The sequence below is a fragment of the Oncorhynchus nerka genome, linkage group LG14, assembly GCF_034236695.1.
Source record: "Oncorhynchus nerka isolate Pitt River linkage group LG14, Oner_Uvic_2.0, whole genome shotgun sequence".
Taxonomy (NCBI): domain Eukaryota; kingdom Metazoa; phylum Chordata; class Actinopteri; order Salmoniformes; family Salmonidae; genus Oncorhynchus; species Oncorhynchus nerka.
This window is the reverse complement of record NC_088409.1, coordinates 55,240,694-55,253,912: the sequence shown is the minus strand read 5'-3', so window position 1 is coordinate 55,253,912 and position 13,219 is coordinate 55,240,694. Positions and strand designations below refer to the sequence as shown.

The following is a 13,219-nucleotide window of genomic DNA, read 5'->3' as shown; positions in this document are numbered from 1 at the left end:
GTTTCACTGCCAGGCAAGGCTCTGCTGATAGCCAGGTGCAGCAGTGGTAAGATGTTGGGACAGCTTTATGTAGGCCCTAACAGTTTGTTTGCACCGTTTGTTACCGTTATAGTGCAATTCATGTATTGTTTAGTGTTGTGGCTTTGCTGCCATGCATCTAAAAAACATGTTGTTTGTTTGCCTCACCAAGATTTACATAGTAAAATCGCCACTGCATGTAGGCCTATTGGATTTGTTGGCATTAACTCGTTTACAAGACTCACAGTTTTAATAAGAAAGATGAAACGTATTATGTTTAACTATAAAGTTGAAATGAGATTTATAGTAGAATACATTTTTCACCCCTAGATGCAATACCCTTGACTTGACTATAGCCTCGGGTTAAAGAACTGCCAGTCACCCAAAGTAGGCTTCACCATGCTTTCTCGCACAAGGGTAATGGGCATCAGGCGCTACATACTGACAGCACCATTTGTACACAGTCAGCTCAGTTGAGGAAGCGGTCTAGTCTACTTTGCGCCACATGAAAATGATTGCGGTCATATTTTCTTCTTCTGCACGAGCATTTTAGAACGCGCAAATCATTCCGGATACTAGACCGAGTCAACAAAATATATATTGTATGTTATGATGACTGACTTCTTCTGAAAAGAGAGGTAAGCGATAGCATTAGCAACTCTGGATACGTTAGGCTATCTAATGGCTCAAATAAATCAAATATTAAACGTCGTCGACTCAGTCATGAAAGTTTTGGTAACAGTTTTAAAAATAACATTATATGCCTCAAACTTGGCTATGGCTACGCTTCAATTCGTGACTTATTTTTGTACGCATGTATGTTAACTAGGAACATTTTCTCTCCAAGGACACCGTCGTCAGGGCTGTCTGTCACTGTCTTTTATTATTTTTGTATTATTTTTATTTTTGGGTCTGTCTGTCACTATCACCAGTCGACTGAGCTCTTTTTATGCAACGGAATATGTGTATTTCGCCATTACACATATCTTTCATTGAGCAACAACGTAGCCTGTTTCGCTTGCCCACATTGCTACAATGTATCAAATCAGAATTGCTGGGAGTGCGCATGGCACAGTTTTGTTGCGTAACTGAGGAGTAGCCTACGATTCTGAATTTTAGCCTAACGTTTTTGCTCGTTGAAGCAGTTCTATCTACTGTACTTAGTGTCTCTCCAATTGTTCTTGTAAAGAAATGAGGAATCACCCAGTTTACATTTTAATGACTATGCAAAGAGCCATTGAACTATGCCAATCAAATTAGGTGTGTGTCCAGAAAAATATTATGCCCTTGTTCATGACTCTCAGTTCCATTACATTGCATGTAAGAGTCATTGGACGAAGGCGTCTTCTATACCGGGGAGTTTGTTAAGAGCTCGACCCTCGGTCTGAACATGAACACAGAAAGTATAGAACACCCAATTATTGCAGGATATCTCGGTGTTAGGAGAATCTAACAACACTGTGCAGAAGTGTAGTTGGATGGAGGCACCCATGTATGGATCTGTGCAACACGTACTGTAGCAGTTTCTTTTTCATATAAAGGATTCTTTCTCGCTGATGAAAGATAAAGGCCATTATGTGTCGAAAGTGGTATTGCAAGCATGATTATTTACGTTTTTAAACGTTCTAACGCAGCGTCGAAATTATAGTTCACGTGAGCCAGTCTTGGGCGAATTGGGTATGGCCACACCATTCCAATCCTGATTTCAAAGGCAAATACAGAAGCCAAACCATAAAATAATAATCCATATTACAACCGATGTGTTGTGATAATTGTGTTGTTTCCACTATAACCTGTTAGTTCATATGCCTTGCCACCGTGTTACATAAGCCTAAGTGCGAGACAAGAAGAAACAGTAACCACGTTTCCATCCACAGTTTTTATGCGAGTAAATCATACAGGATTTTTTAAAAACATGGCAGCTGTGATGGAAACAGTTAGTTTCGATACTACAGAATTTGTTCTTTCAGCTTGGTGGGATCATTTTGTGTCTGTAAAATTAATTATGCGAGAAATTCAAGTGGAAACGCTTTTATGTGCAAATATTGATATAATAACCATCATATCAAAGTTCACTTGGATTAATGTGTTGATATGGTGTGTGGTCCTCCTCTCACTATGACTCTGAAAACCATGCAGTTTATTAGGCTACAGATGACATAACTTATGATGAACATTAGGGATGCACTGATATGACATTTTTGGCAGATACCGATATTCAATATTTTCCTTGCAATAAAACAGTACCGATATTTAAATTGTTTGCACCCTTTTAAGCATTCTAGTACAGTTCAATAGTTAACACACACATGGACGCAGCGGTCTAAGTCACTGAATATCCATTCAGAGGCGTCACTACAGTCCCTGGTTTGAATCCAGGCTGTATCACATCCGGCCGTGATTGGGAGTCTCATAGGGCGGTGCACAATTGGCCCAGCATCGTTCTGGTTTGGCCGGGGTAGGCCGTCATTGTAAATAAGAATTTGTTCTTAACTGACTTGCCTAGTTAAATAAAGGTTACACACACCACACCAAAAGTTATTTTGTTTGTAGTTACGTATGTCCCCATTACCAGAAAACACAATAAAAGCCCATTTCTTTCACTTATTTGCTGAGCTGTTTCGTTGTTCAATTGTTCAGTCGTTTCATTCTCAACCAGGATTTCATCATACATGTCAAGCCGTGAAGTTTCAGCTATGTCTGTCCATGGACACTCTTCCTCGGTGCACACTGTCACTGTGTCCTTTTCCATCTTGTCCAGCTGTGTATGTAACATTTCACGTAAACCCTGTTTCTTGTCTACATCGAAGAAGCGGTCCTTGTACCTAGCATCGAGCATGGTGGCGACACAGTAAAGAGGCTCAGAGAGAATGCCACCGAATCACTTGTTCACAGCCTCAAGAGCTTTTGTAAGGTTTAACCCCACGGTCTGTCGGACGTGGGGTTGAGCAGGCATTTCAATGCCATAACAGAGGGTGTCATGTCTGCTGCAGACGCAGTTTATTTTTTTTTAATGTATTTTACCTTTATTTAACTAGGCAAGTCAGTTAAGAACAAATTCTTAGTTTCAATGACGGCCTAGGAACAGTGGGTTAACTGCCTTGTTCAGGGGCAGAACGACATATTTGTACCTTGTCATCTCAGGGATTTGAACTTGCAACCTTTCGGTTACTAGTCCAACGCTCTAACCACTAGGCTGATGAGCTTTTTTATCAAGTCAGTTGTTCGAATGACACTAGGGGTGTGTTCATGTTTCCAAGTTTCAAACATGTTCTCAAATGTCATTGAAATGGCAGCAGTTGTTTGAGAACCAGCACATTTTTGAGCATGTAATATGGCTTTCCTCAGTACGAAATCCTCGTCGACCCACTGTGCTGTCAGAGTCAGCATGCTCATGGGTCTGACATCGCTGGTCCAAATGTCAGTCGTGAAGATAATAGCATTGACGCCCATAGCAAATAGCTCATGGATGTACGTTTCAACAGTACTGTGTAACTCCGGTAGGGCAACATCTGAAAAATAGTGTGTACCAGGGCTCGACCAGCCGACGAAAGTCGACATCATCCACGACAGAGGACTGTTGATTGTCAAGGGCAATGAATTCCATTGTCTTGGCGTTAATGGATTTCGCCTTTGAGTTGTCTCGCTGAAATGATCTTACTCTTTCAAATGACTGCTCGACTTGAACTTGTTTAGTTGTTAGAAGTATGCGCTTAGTATTTTTCTGCTTTTGTTCTGTGTAGCGCTGTATTTTTCGTGGCATCATTACGTCATCTACTTACGTTAAATAGGTATTCACGTCAGCTTTGACATTGGTTTTGCACATCGGCGTTAAACTAGACATCAGGCCGATGTTGGCATTTTTAGCTACCGATATATCGTGCATCCCTAATGAACATCACAGGGTGGTGAAAGTGCACTGTGATCTTGATGCTCCTTTCCAATAAATATCGAGGGTCTTATTCTGGTGACATGATTATCGATGCTTGACATCCGTTTGACAAATACAAATATTCTTACCCTTATCCATAATAATCTCAGACTATACCCGCACAGCCTACCCGTGCTGTATCTGCGAGCTGTTGGCTAGAGGGCAGGTGCCAAGACCAAAGTAGGCAAGCCAGGGGGGAAAAAAGCCATAATTATGGCAACCTATGTGTTGTGATAATTGCGTTGTTTGCTCTATAACTTGTTAGTTCATATAGGCCTAAGGCTGAGAAAATAAGAAGACACAGTGGCAGAATAAATTCAACCATATCTTTTGTTTCATCGCCAAATCGTAGAGAAACATCTGTCTGGTTAAGTCCACAAAACATATTGCATGTAACAAACAGTTACATTTTCCTGTTATTTTCAGACTACTAACCATGGAGAGTTGCCGCAAAGAAACCAGGCGCCGCCTCCATTAATCCAGCACCATTTCAACTTTAACAGACTAAGCATAGGTGATTCGATTAATACAGTGACAACTAAAAGATACCAAAAACTATTTAGTCCAATCAACGTAAACTAAATATGATGTGGCTGTCCATTGTACTGATTTCTGTGTGTGTTTGCAAGTAGAAAAAACCATCTTGAATCACCCCACTTGTTGAGATAAATCAGCAATGCCATCCTCCTCTTTTCATGTTGCCTAAATGGTCTATGACTCTGTCATACAGTACATGCTTTTAGTTTCTGTTCTAGGCTACCAGGCTAAAATGCTTGCTCGCTAGCCTAACTTCCTTTCATGGGCAACAATGTGCTAGGCCTATTACATTTAGCTCCATGTTGAACTTCCATCATCGCAGGCCAGGGGCACAATGTATACGTTTGTGGTTGGATCACAATCGACATTATAATCATTAGCCAGTGCGGAGAATTAAGTCCAAATCCCTTTCTCCATCCATGGCTAATTTAGGAATGGGCCAATTTTAGCTAGCTACCCACCGGATCGCAACAACACAACGAGATGCATTGACGTTTGGCTTCTGATGTGATTGGTGTGAAGCCAAATCCAAACGGGCTCCCCTTGACACTTGCATCCATGAATACACGCCACTGCACATTGCAGAGGTAAAGATGGCTGTAGTAGATGGCTTTGGCTAGGTCACTGCTGTTTGACTTGACTTGACACTTTTCCATACCCTAGCTTTAGCTGAAATGACAACCCTGTGACCTTGTCCTTTAACACAGATAATGTAAACGTCTTATGGGGCACACCAGTGCATTAATAGACTCAGACTGCAGAAGAGGCTGGTGGTAGGAGCTATAAGAAGACGGGCTCATTGTAATGGCTGGAAATGAATAAATGGAACTGAGTCAAACATGTGATTTCCATTTGTTTGATTCCGTTCCATTAATTCCATTGCAGCCATTACAATGAGCCGTCAGCTCCTCCCACAAGCCTCCTCTGATAGACTGCCCATATGTTCCAAAATAGTTCCAAAACTGTTGAATTTAGGAGTGGCCGAGATTCCATGCATTGAGGGAGGACCAAAGAGAGTGGGAGAGGGATAGGTGCATAACTGAAAAAGGGGAGGGCCTTACACAGTGTAAATTAGCTGTGCTGAGTAGGGATTGGACAGGGATAATGGTGTGGTGGTTTGGGAGAAGACTATGTTCCGGGCCTCTCTCTCACATTGCCTCTAGGAGTGCATATCTCTTATTGCTGTCATGACTCAGCTTGTTTGGCCAGTCAAGAGCAAGCAGCTGGAAAGTGGAGCAGCACAGTCTAGCCTATTAGCTACATGTCTGATCCTGAGAGAACACAGAGGAAACGCATTGGGACTGGGACAAACTTTTCATAGGGTATAGTGTTTCCCTTCCTGCATGTGTGTATGAATGCATTCATGCGTGTGTATGAATGCTTTTTAGTGAAATTAGATTTGTGTGAATATGCTAATATCCGAGTGATAACCTACTGGGCACACATTGGTTGAATCAACAGTTTCCACATAATTTCGATGAAATTACGTTGAACCAACATGGAATGGACGTTGAATTGACGTCTGTGTCCAGTGGGAACTAACACTTACTTAGCTTCGATGTAACTAAGAGAGTGTTGACAATGTCAAAAACACTTACTGTGTAATTGACTTAGTAGGTGACTTTGTGCTTTTGAGGTCATTGATATGATATACTGCACTAAGTTGAGTGTCATGTTGCATTGCAGGTTCACGTTAAAGTACAGTAAACCAAGACCCACGGGAAACAAAGACTTAGGATCAGGAAGTGGAAGCACTGTTTAAGTTTCCTCAAGATGTAAACTAGTTGGAACAAGTGAGTCATGCATTCAAGCTTTCTTCTGAATAAATTACTTTGTTTCCTTTTATGCACAACCAAATTAATCAATGAAATTAGAGACAGTTATTGGCTCATTTACTGATTTCTTTCCTTTGACAGTGTTGAAAGCCTACTAGGAGGATGTGGCAGTGTTGGATCGGCTCAGGGGTCCTCAGGAGGAGATGGCGAGGCACTCTCAATGATGTCCTCTCCAAATCTAACATCTCTATTTTACAAAGAGGTAAGAAAAACTGTCTGTGTAGCATAACAGTATTGTTATCTCTGTATAACAATTGTAATAAATTGAGGGAGGGAATAGTTACAGCATACTGTATGTATTATGTATTCCTTATAACCACTGAGAATTATATGGCGTAGTGACTGTGTTTGTCTTTAGATGTGAGTCTCAGCAGACTCGCAAGCAGAGTCCTCACTTATAGGAAGATGAGCTCATGTCACAGGTGAGTCAACATTCTCTTCCACAGACTTGCACATTTCACAGAAACACCAAACCAACTGCTCATTACCCAGACATTGACATTTTACAGTTCCACCCCTACATACAGTGTAGACAGACAACACATAGGGGCAGTTTCCCAGACACAGATTAAGCCTAATACTGGACTAAAAAGCATTTTTTTTAATGGCAATTCTCCGTTGAGCTTGCTTTTTAGTCCAGGACAGTTGTTGAGTGAGCCTCTCTGTGTCCACCCCCACAGACAGCTGAGGCTTCCAGGAGGACTATGGAGGAGGTTGAAATCCTCCTCCTATTCAGCCAGTGGATTTCATTCAAGATTTTTTTGCTCCAGTCTAGTCCATAATCAAACAGGTAAACCGAGTTTGTACATATGTCCCATCGCGTAAGGTTGATGCCTTGTCCTCGTAATTCACACCATCTGTTGTGTAGGTCCCCGCTATGTATTAGGAACTATAAGGAAAATAAGTATGCAATAAACAGACAAGTATTAAAAAGCAACAAAAAGCAAGGGCAAAGTGGTAAGTGTTCCATAACTGCATGTTCCTTACTGTTCTGTACTTACTGGTCTGTTATAGGGTGTTTACGTAGATTATAAGAAGATAGTTAATCCTACTGTAGGTAATGTGTGGCCATACTAATCCTTCAACGAGAGGTTTTGCCATAGGTATTTCAGTGATCTTGGTGCTCTTGATAATTCAAGAGAATGTGTTCGTTCATTGCTGTGTTTAAATACGGGTCCTTTCCTTCACAGATCCCATTGAGATCCACAAGAAGAAGTTGACCTTATGGTTCAGCCACCTACCTCAGGAAGAGAAGCAGTTCGGGGGCTACTTCACCCCCGAGACCATGCACGTGGAGCCGCTCATCCTGGAGAGGAAGCCAGAAGATAGGAAAGGGCCCTTAATCACCCCTCTCCTCAAGCCATCCCAGGTCCCCCAGAGTGCCTCGGTCACCATGGAGCAGCTCTTTGAGCCCACTCAGCAAGGAGGCAGGGAGCGGGGCCTTAATGTGCTGCTGTACGGGGCGGTCGGGACAGGGAAGAGCACAGTGGTGCGGAAGCTGGTTCTAGACTGGTGTGCCGGGCTCACTTTGACCCAGTTCAAACTACTGGTGCCCTTCTCCTGCGAGGACCTCTCCCAGTTATCCAAGTCCACATCTCTGAGAGACCTCGTCAGCAGGAAATACCTGCACCTGAAAAAGATCCCTATGCTGAGTGGAGAGAACGACCAGGCCAAGGATGTGCTGTTTCTGTTTAACGGCATGGAGAAGCTGAAACTGGACTTCCGCATTAGCTCCACAGAGCTGTGCAGCAACCCAGACGAGGCCCTCCCCTCCGGGGCAGTGGTGGTGAACCTGCTCAGGAAGTACCTGCTGCCTGAGGTATTGGCCCACAACCTACATTTAGTCAGTTGCATACAGTAAAATGTGCTGTGTGCTAAGGAAAGTGCTGTTTAAGCAATGCAGATGCTGCTTTAAATCAAACAGAAAAATACAGTATGTTACCATTCAAGGTTATCAACTTCAATCAGGTTCAGTATGTCTATTTCCAACCCCAGCAAGTTGTGATGAAACATTTTTAGTAATGTACATGTATTGATAATTTAACTCAATTTTTTTAGGCCAGTATTTTGGTCACCACAAGGTTGTCTGCCCTTGACCACATCCCTACAAAGTATGTGAAACGCTACGCACAGATATATGGCTTTAATGACCCAGATCGCCAGCGAGCATACTTCACAAGCCGACTGCTGCAACAGATTGGAGAGAAGCCGAGAAACCAGGAGGCCCAGTCCCTCATCGAGCTGCTTTACCTCAACCTACAGAGGGAGAGCCAGTTGGCGGCCGCCTGCTTTTTACCTTCCTATTGCTGGCTGACTTGTGCCATACTCCACTTTTTACATTTCACCGACGCCCAGGCACCCATACGTACGCTAACTGGTATCTATACCAGCTTTCTGAGACTCAACTTTGGAGGGGAGGTGCTGGACATGGGTGGTGCTGTATCTTCTCCAGATGACCAGAACTCATTGATGCTCTATGTAGTCCGCACTGTGGGCAAACTGGCCTTTGACGGAGTCTCCAAAAAGCGCACTTCCTTCTCCGAGGAGGAACTGGAACAGTTTGTGGGGGGTAAGACCAAAACAGATGAGGAACTGCGTCAGCTGGCCGTGTTCCGCACTGACGTCCTCGACTTCTTCCTGGTGCCCTGCGTCGAGACCAAAAGGTCAGAGCTTGATGAAAAGGAGAAGCGCTACGTCTTTGCCATTCCCGCCATGCAAGAATACCTGGCTGCCCTGTACGTCGTCCTCGGCGAGAACAAGACGGCTCTGGAGAAACTGAGCAAAGAGGTGACCGTGGTCATCGGTCAAGTGGGCGAAGATGTCAACACGCTCATCAGCATCATCTCCAAGTTCATCCCCCTCAGGGTCTTTGCTGTTTTCAACCTGCTCAAGCTCTTTCCCAGCCTGTTTGAAAAGATCAGCAGCCGCAGCAAGGGCCGCATCGCCCGCACCATGGCGGCAGAGATGTTCCGCAGCGAGGACAGCTTCAACGAGGACGTGCTGGACCAAGTGGAGCAGAGCCTGCTGGGAGTTCACGGCCCCCAGCCCCAGGAGCGCCTGGACAGCCGGGCCTTCGAGCTCTACCCCATCTTCATGGGCGGCCTGCTTCACTACGAGAACCGGGTTCTGCTGGAGCAGCTGGGCTGCAGCATCAAGAGCACCACGGTGGCTCAGATCACACGGACCCTCAAGAGGCACTTGGCGGCGGAGATCGTGAAGTGGCAGCCCCCCGAGGAGCTCATGGACCTGCTGGTGCTCCTCTACGAGTTCCAGAATCCCCGGCTCACGGCAGAGGTCCTGCTCTCCATCCGCAGCATCAAGCTGTCCACCGTGCGTATGACGCCCCTCAAATGCTTTGTCCTGAGCTCTGTGCTGGCCTGCGCACCCACGAGGTACCACCTGGAGGAGCTGGACCTTTCTTCCTGTCACCTGACCAACGACCTGCTGACCATGCTGTGGCCCGCCTTCCGCCACACGCACAACCTCAAGTGAGAGAAGGTTTGAATTCTGGGCCTTTAGTCAAGTAAACTTTTTTGTGTTAGGATGTATTTATAATTTTTTTACAAAGTTCTCACAAGATTGACCTCTTGTATCTTTCCATGGTAACAGTCACTACTTACCACAGTAAAAAGGTCATATTACGAGTGTATTTTTACCTATTACGTTACATATACCCTCTGTTCACCTCATTGAATTGTTATCATTTTCAGAATACAGGTGGTAAATCTAAGTGGACCACAAAGCCTTAACACTCCAAATTCTCTATTTACTGAGAGATGTCCAAACATGCAGAAATATTCGCCCTTTTGGCTTTTATTGCTAGTTAGTGTTTGCGAGGGAGGCCTTAAAATCATTAACTGCCAAGTGACATATCAGGTCCCTAACTTGATCCATCGAGTGACATTCATGGGTTTATTCATGGTAGGTTTGACATTATAGCCTAAATATGTTTGACTTGCTTGTTTGACTTGGGCATTGAGAACAGGGTATTCTCATGCTAGTAAAGGAAGGCGCATTGGTAGTAAAGGGAGACTTTATTACCCATAATATATATCCTTTATCTATTTTAGTGTTATCAGGTTATTCAGTCTGGCCGGCTTTTTGGTTGTGGTTGTAAAAAAATTAAAAAGCATGGTGTTACTTCATTAAGAACTGCAACATGGAGTTTAATCTGTGTTCAATGTCTTTTTAATCTGGAGTTCACAAGTTTTAAAGGAGTGTAATCTGTGTTCAATGTTTGTTTCTTTGTATTTAATAGTCGTTCTATTGACTACCTGAGGTTCGTGGATTGCAGGCTAACGCATGTGTGTGGGCGTGTGTTTGTGATAGCTGTGTATGCTTTTTTTCTTTCTCCGTTGTCTTCAGTCTCCAGTTTAATAGCCTGGGTCCTGAGTCCTGCATTCTCCTGCGAGATCTACTACTTGACCCCAACAGTACTATTAGATCTCTACAGTAAGACGCTGACTCTTTACCAAGCTTATGACCTTATTGCCTTTTCTATGGCTCAAAAGGTAGGTATTGGTAATAATAAAACTTAACTCAAAGGAATTTACCACTTACCTTAAGTATGATAACTAATACTTTATCAGTAAATATTGCCATATTTATTTGCTTTGGTCAGAAAGGGACAATTCTCTCATTTGAGAATTTGCTCACTTTACACTTCAAATAAGAGATCCAAATGAGGGTTGGTCTAATGTCGAACTAACGGATATGCTGCTTCAACCAGCCTTCACTTGTCCAGTCTGAATGCTGATACAGTGCCCTGTGACTGTCCCTCTGTAGCCTGTGTGATAATCCGCTGTTAGAGTCCGGGGCTCGCTGTCTGCTGGACGCCCTGCAAGGGAACCAGTCTCTCAGACAGCTGTCCCTGATGCACACGGGCATGGGCGACAAGGGGGCCTGCGAGCTGGCCGAGAGGCTCAACCATCACACGGGCCTGCAGGAGCTCAACGTGGCCTACAACAACATCGGGGACAACGCTGCTCTGACCCTGGTGGACGCCTGCAGAGAGCACCCCAGCATCCACACTGTGCAGTAAGCTATGCAGCACCGTACCCACATGTCCTGGAATTACAGTATATGGGGTTAGGCGGGGAAATAAATTGTTCTGTGGGGGCCAGATTTAGCTCGTGGGCCAACAGTTGCAGACTCCTATATACACACAAAAAATGAACTTGCATGACTCGACCACTATGGTTTCTTTAATACTTTTATTTAGGCTATTTTCTTTTCATCATGCACTTATTATGCATTGTCTTTGTATGAAGTGGCATTTGAATGTGTCTATATGTAGGTTGTGTATAAATCTATTCCATTGTGTTCCACAGCTTGTACCTGAATCCTCTCAGCAATGTGGGGAAGCAGTCCTTGTACGTGCGAGGAGTCCCGCCGGATCAGGGCGGCACGGGGCGGCGCGTGAAGGTGCTGGCCTCAGTCACCGAGGGCTCGAACATCTCGGAGGACTGGCACCCCATTCTGAGCGTCATCAGTAAGAACGCCTCGTCCTGGGAGCGCGAACGCGTCAGGGAACAGCTGCAGATCTTCCTCCGAGACCTGGAGTGGGGTAGGAAGCAGGCACCAAGCTTCTGGAAAAAGATGCACTTCCGCAGGGTGGAGAAGGGCGTCAGGCAGACGCTGCAGATGCTTCAGAAGGACATCCCGACGAGGACCGGTGGGAGTACCAAGTAATGTTCAAGCCATGTCTGCGTTTTTTATTTTTATCATGAGCCATTCATGAGTATGTTCCAGTCTTCCAACCAGAGCATTAACCCATGTATCCATCGCCTTGAAGAAATGTAGCAAGTGAGATGTGGGACAGCCAAATCTATGCAAAATGAACAGAATAAAACATATGAAATGGTATGAAACTGAAAGTGTCCTTTTCAAGACTACGTAGGAATGTGTTGCATGTGATCAGTTATGCAGAATTATGCACATAGCCATATTTGTTTTGGGCCTCCTTATGTACCTGTGTGCAAAATGTGTAGTATCTTGTATTTTCTCCTTGTTTTCTGCTTGAGGATGTCTGCTTGTGTTTAATAAATATATTCAGGCAGGTTTAAAAGGAAATGTGTTCTGTTTGTGTTTATTATTAAGTGTTTTGCTGTTTTAATAGGAACAATCAGTTGATAAAGTCAACGTGGATCGATACTTGAAAATACATCTAGTGTTGCATGTACTGCGAAAGCCATTGGTTGCAACACTTTTCTATGACCTTTACTAGATGAAATGCTCCAAGCCATGGCTTCGATGTCCTCATGGGACTTAAACATTATTCAATTTTTTAAATAGCAGGCTGTGTGCTGTGCTGCATCAAACAATTTGCTCACTCAAAAAAAAAAAAAAAAATTCATAGCAGTTTACCTATTGATGTACTTGAAGGTTGTCCTTAATTCATTTGTACTGGATACTATTTTGTGTGATATAATTGAATATGTTATTCAGTGCTTGTATTGGAAATTATAGACTTTGACTGTTTTGCTCTAGCACAGGATAGAGGAGCAATGTGAATCTGTATGTGCGCTTTGATTAAATTCATTTCAATTAAAAAGTCAAAATCAATGCCATTACGTTAAGTCTATTTTGAAATTCATTACATCAAGTTTAGAATGGACAATGATGTACTCGAGGTCCCCACAACAACACATTTAAATCATAGCCCTAACCTAGATCCTCATAGTATTTCCAGATAGGCTCATTGCTGTTTTAGTCTCATTGTGCCCATAATCAACCATTATTTCACCTGCAGTGTAGCACTCATGACCTCGATGGCCTTACATTGACAGTATAGCCAATACATTCAACTTGTTGGTATCAACTCAGAGTTGTTCAAGCTCGCAAACCATTGTATGATAACACTTATCTAAGAAACCTGGGGAGTGTTTAGTTCTGTGAT

The 13,219-nt window shown here is 43.6% G+C and overlaps 1 protein-coding gene across 3 annotated transcripts; it reads left to right on the top strand.

Annotated features, from left to right (window-relative positions):
* Positions 1 to 451: 451 nt before the first annotated feature.
* Positions 452 to 12,893, top strand: LOC115141500 (NLR family member X1-like). Of its 3 annotated transcripts, none has more exons than XM_029680416.2 (10): positions 452 to 656; positions 6,173 to 6,279; positions 6,403 to 6,523; positions 6,680 to 6,743; positions 7,002 to 7,111; positions 7,512 to 8,140; positions 8,380 to 9,809; positions 10,687 to 10,773; positions 11,107 to 11,358; positions 11,652 to 12,893. In XM_029680416.2, the coding sequence occupies exons 3-10, from the start codon at positions 6,424 to 6,426 to the stop codon at positions 12,010 to 12,012; spliced, it is 3,033 nt and encodes a 1,010-aa protein (XP_029536276.1). In that variant the 5' UTR covers positions 452 to 656; positions 6,173 to 6,279; positions 6,403 to 6,423; the 3' UTR covers positions 12,013 to 12,893. The 3 variants fall into 3 exon arrangements, with proteins under 3 accessions (XP_029536276.1, XP_029536278.1, XP_029536277.1); XM_029680417.2 differs by lacking the exon at positions 452 to 656 and adding an exon at positions 5,571 to 5,808; XM_029680418.2 differs by lacking the exon at positions 10,687 to 10,773.
* The last annotated feature ends 326 nt before the right edge of the window (positions 12,894 to 13,219 follow it).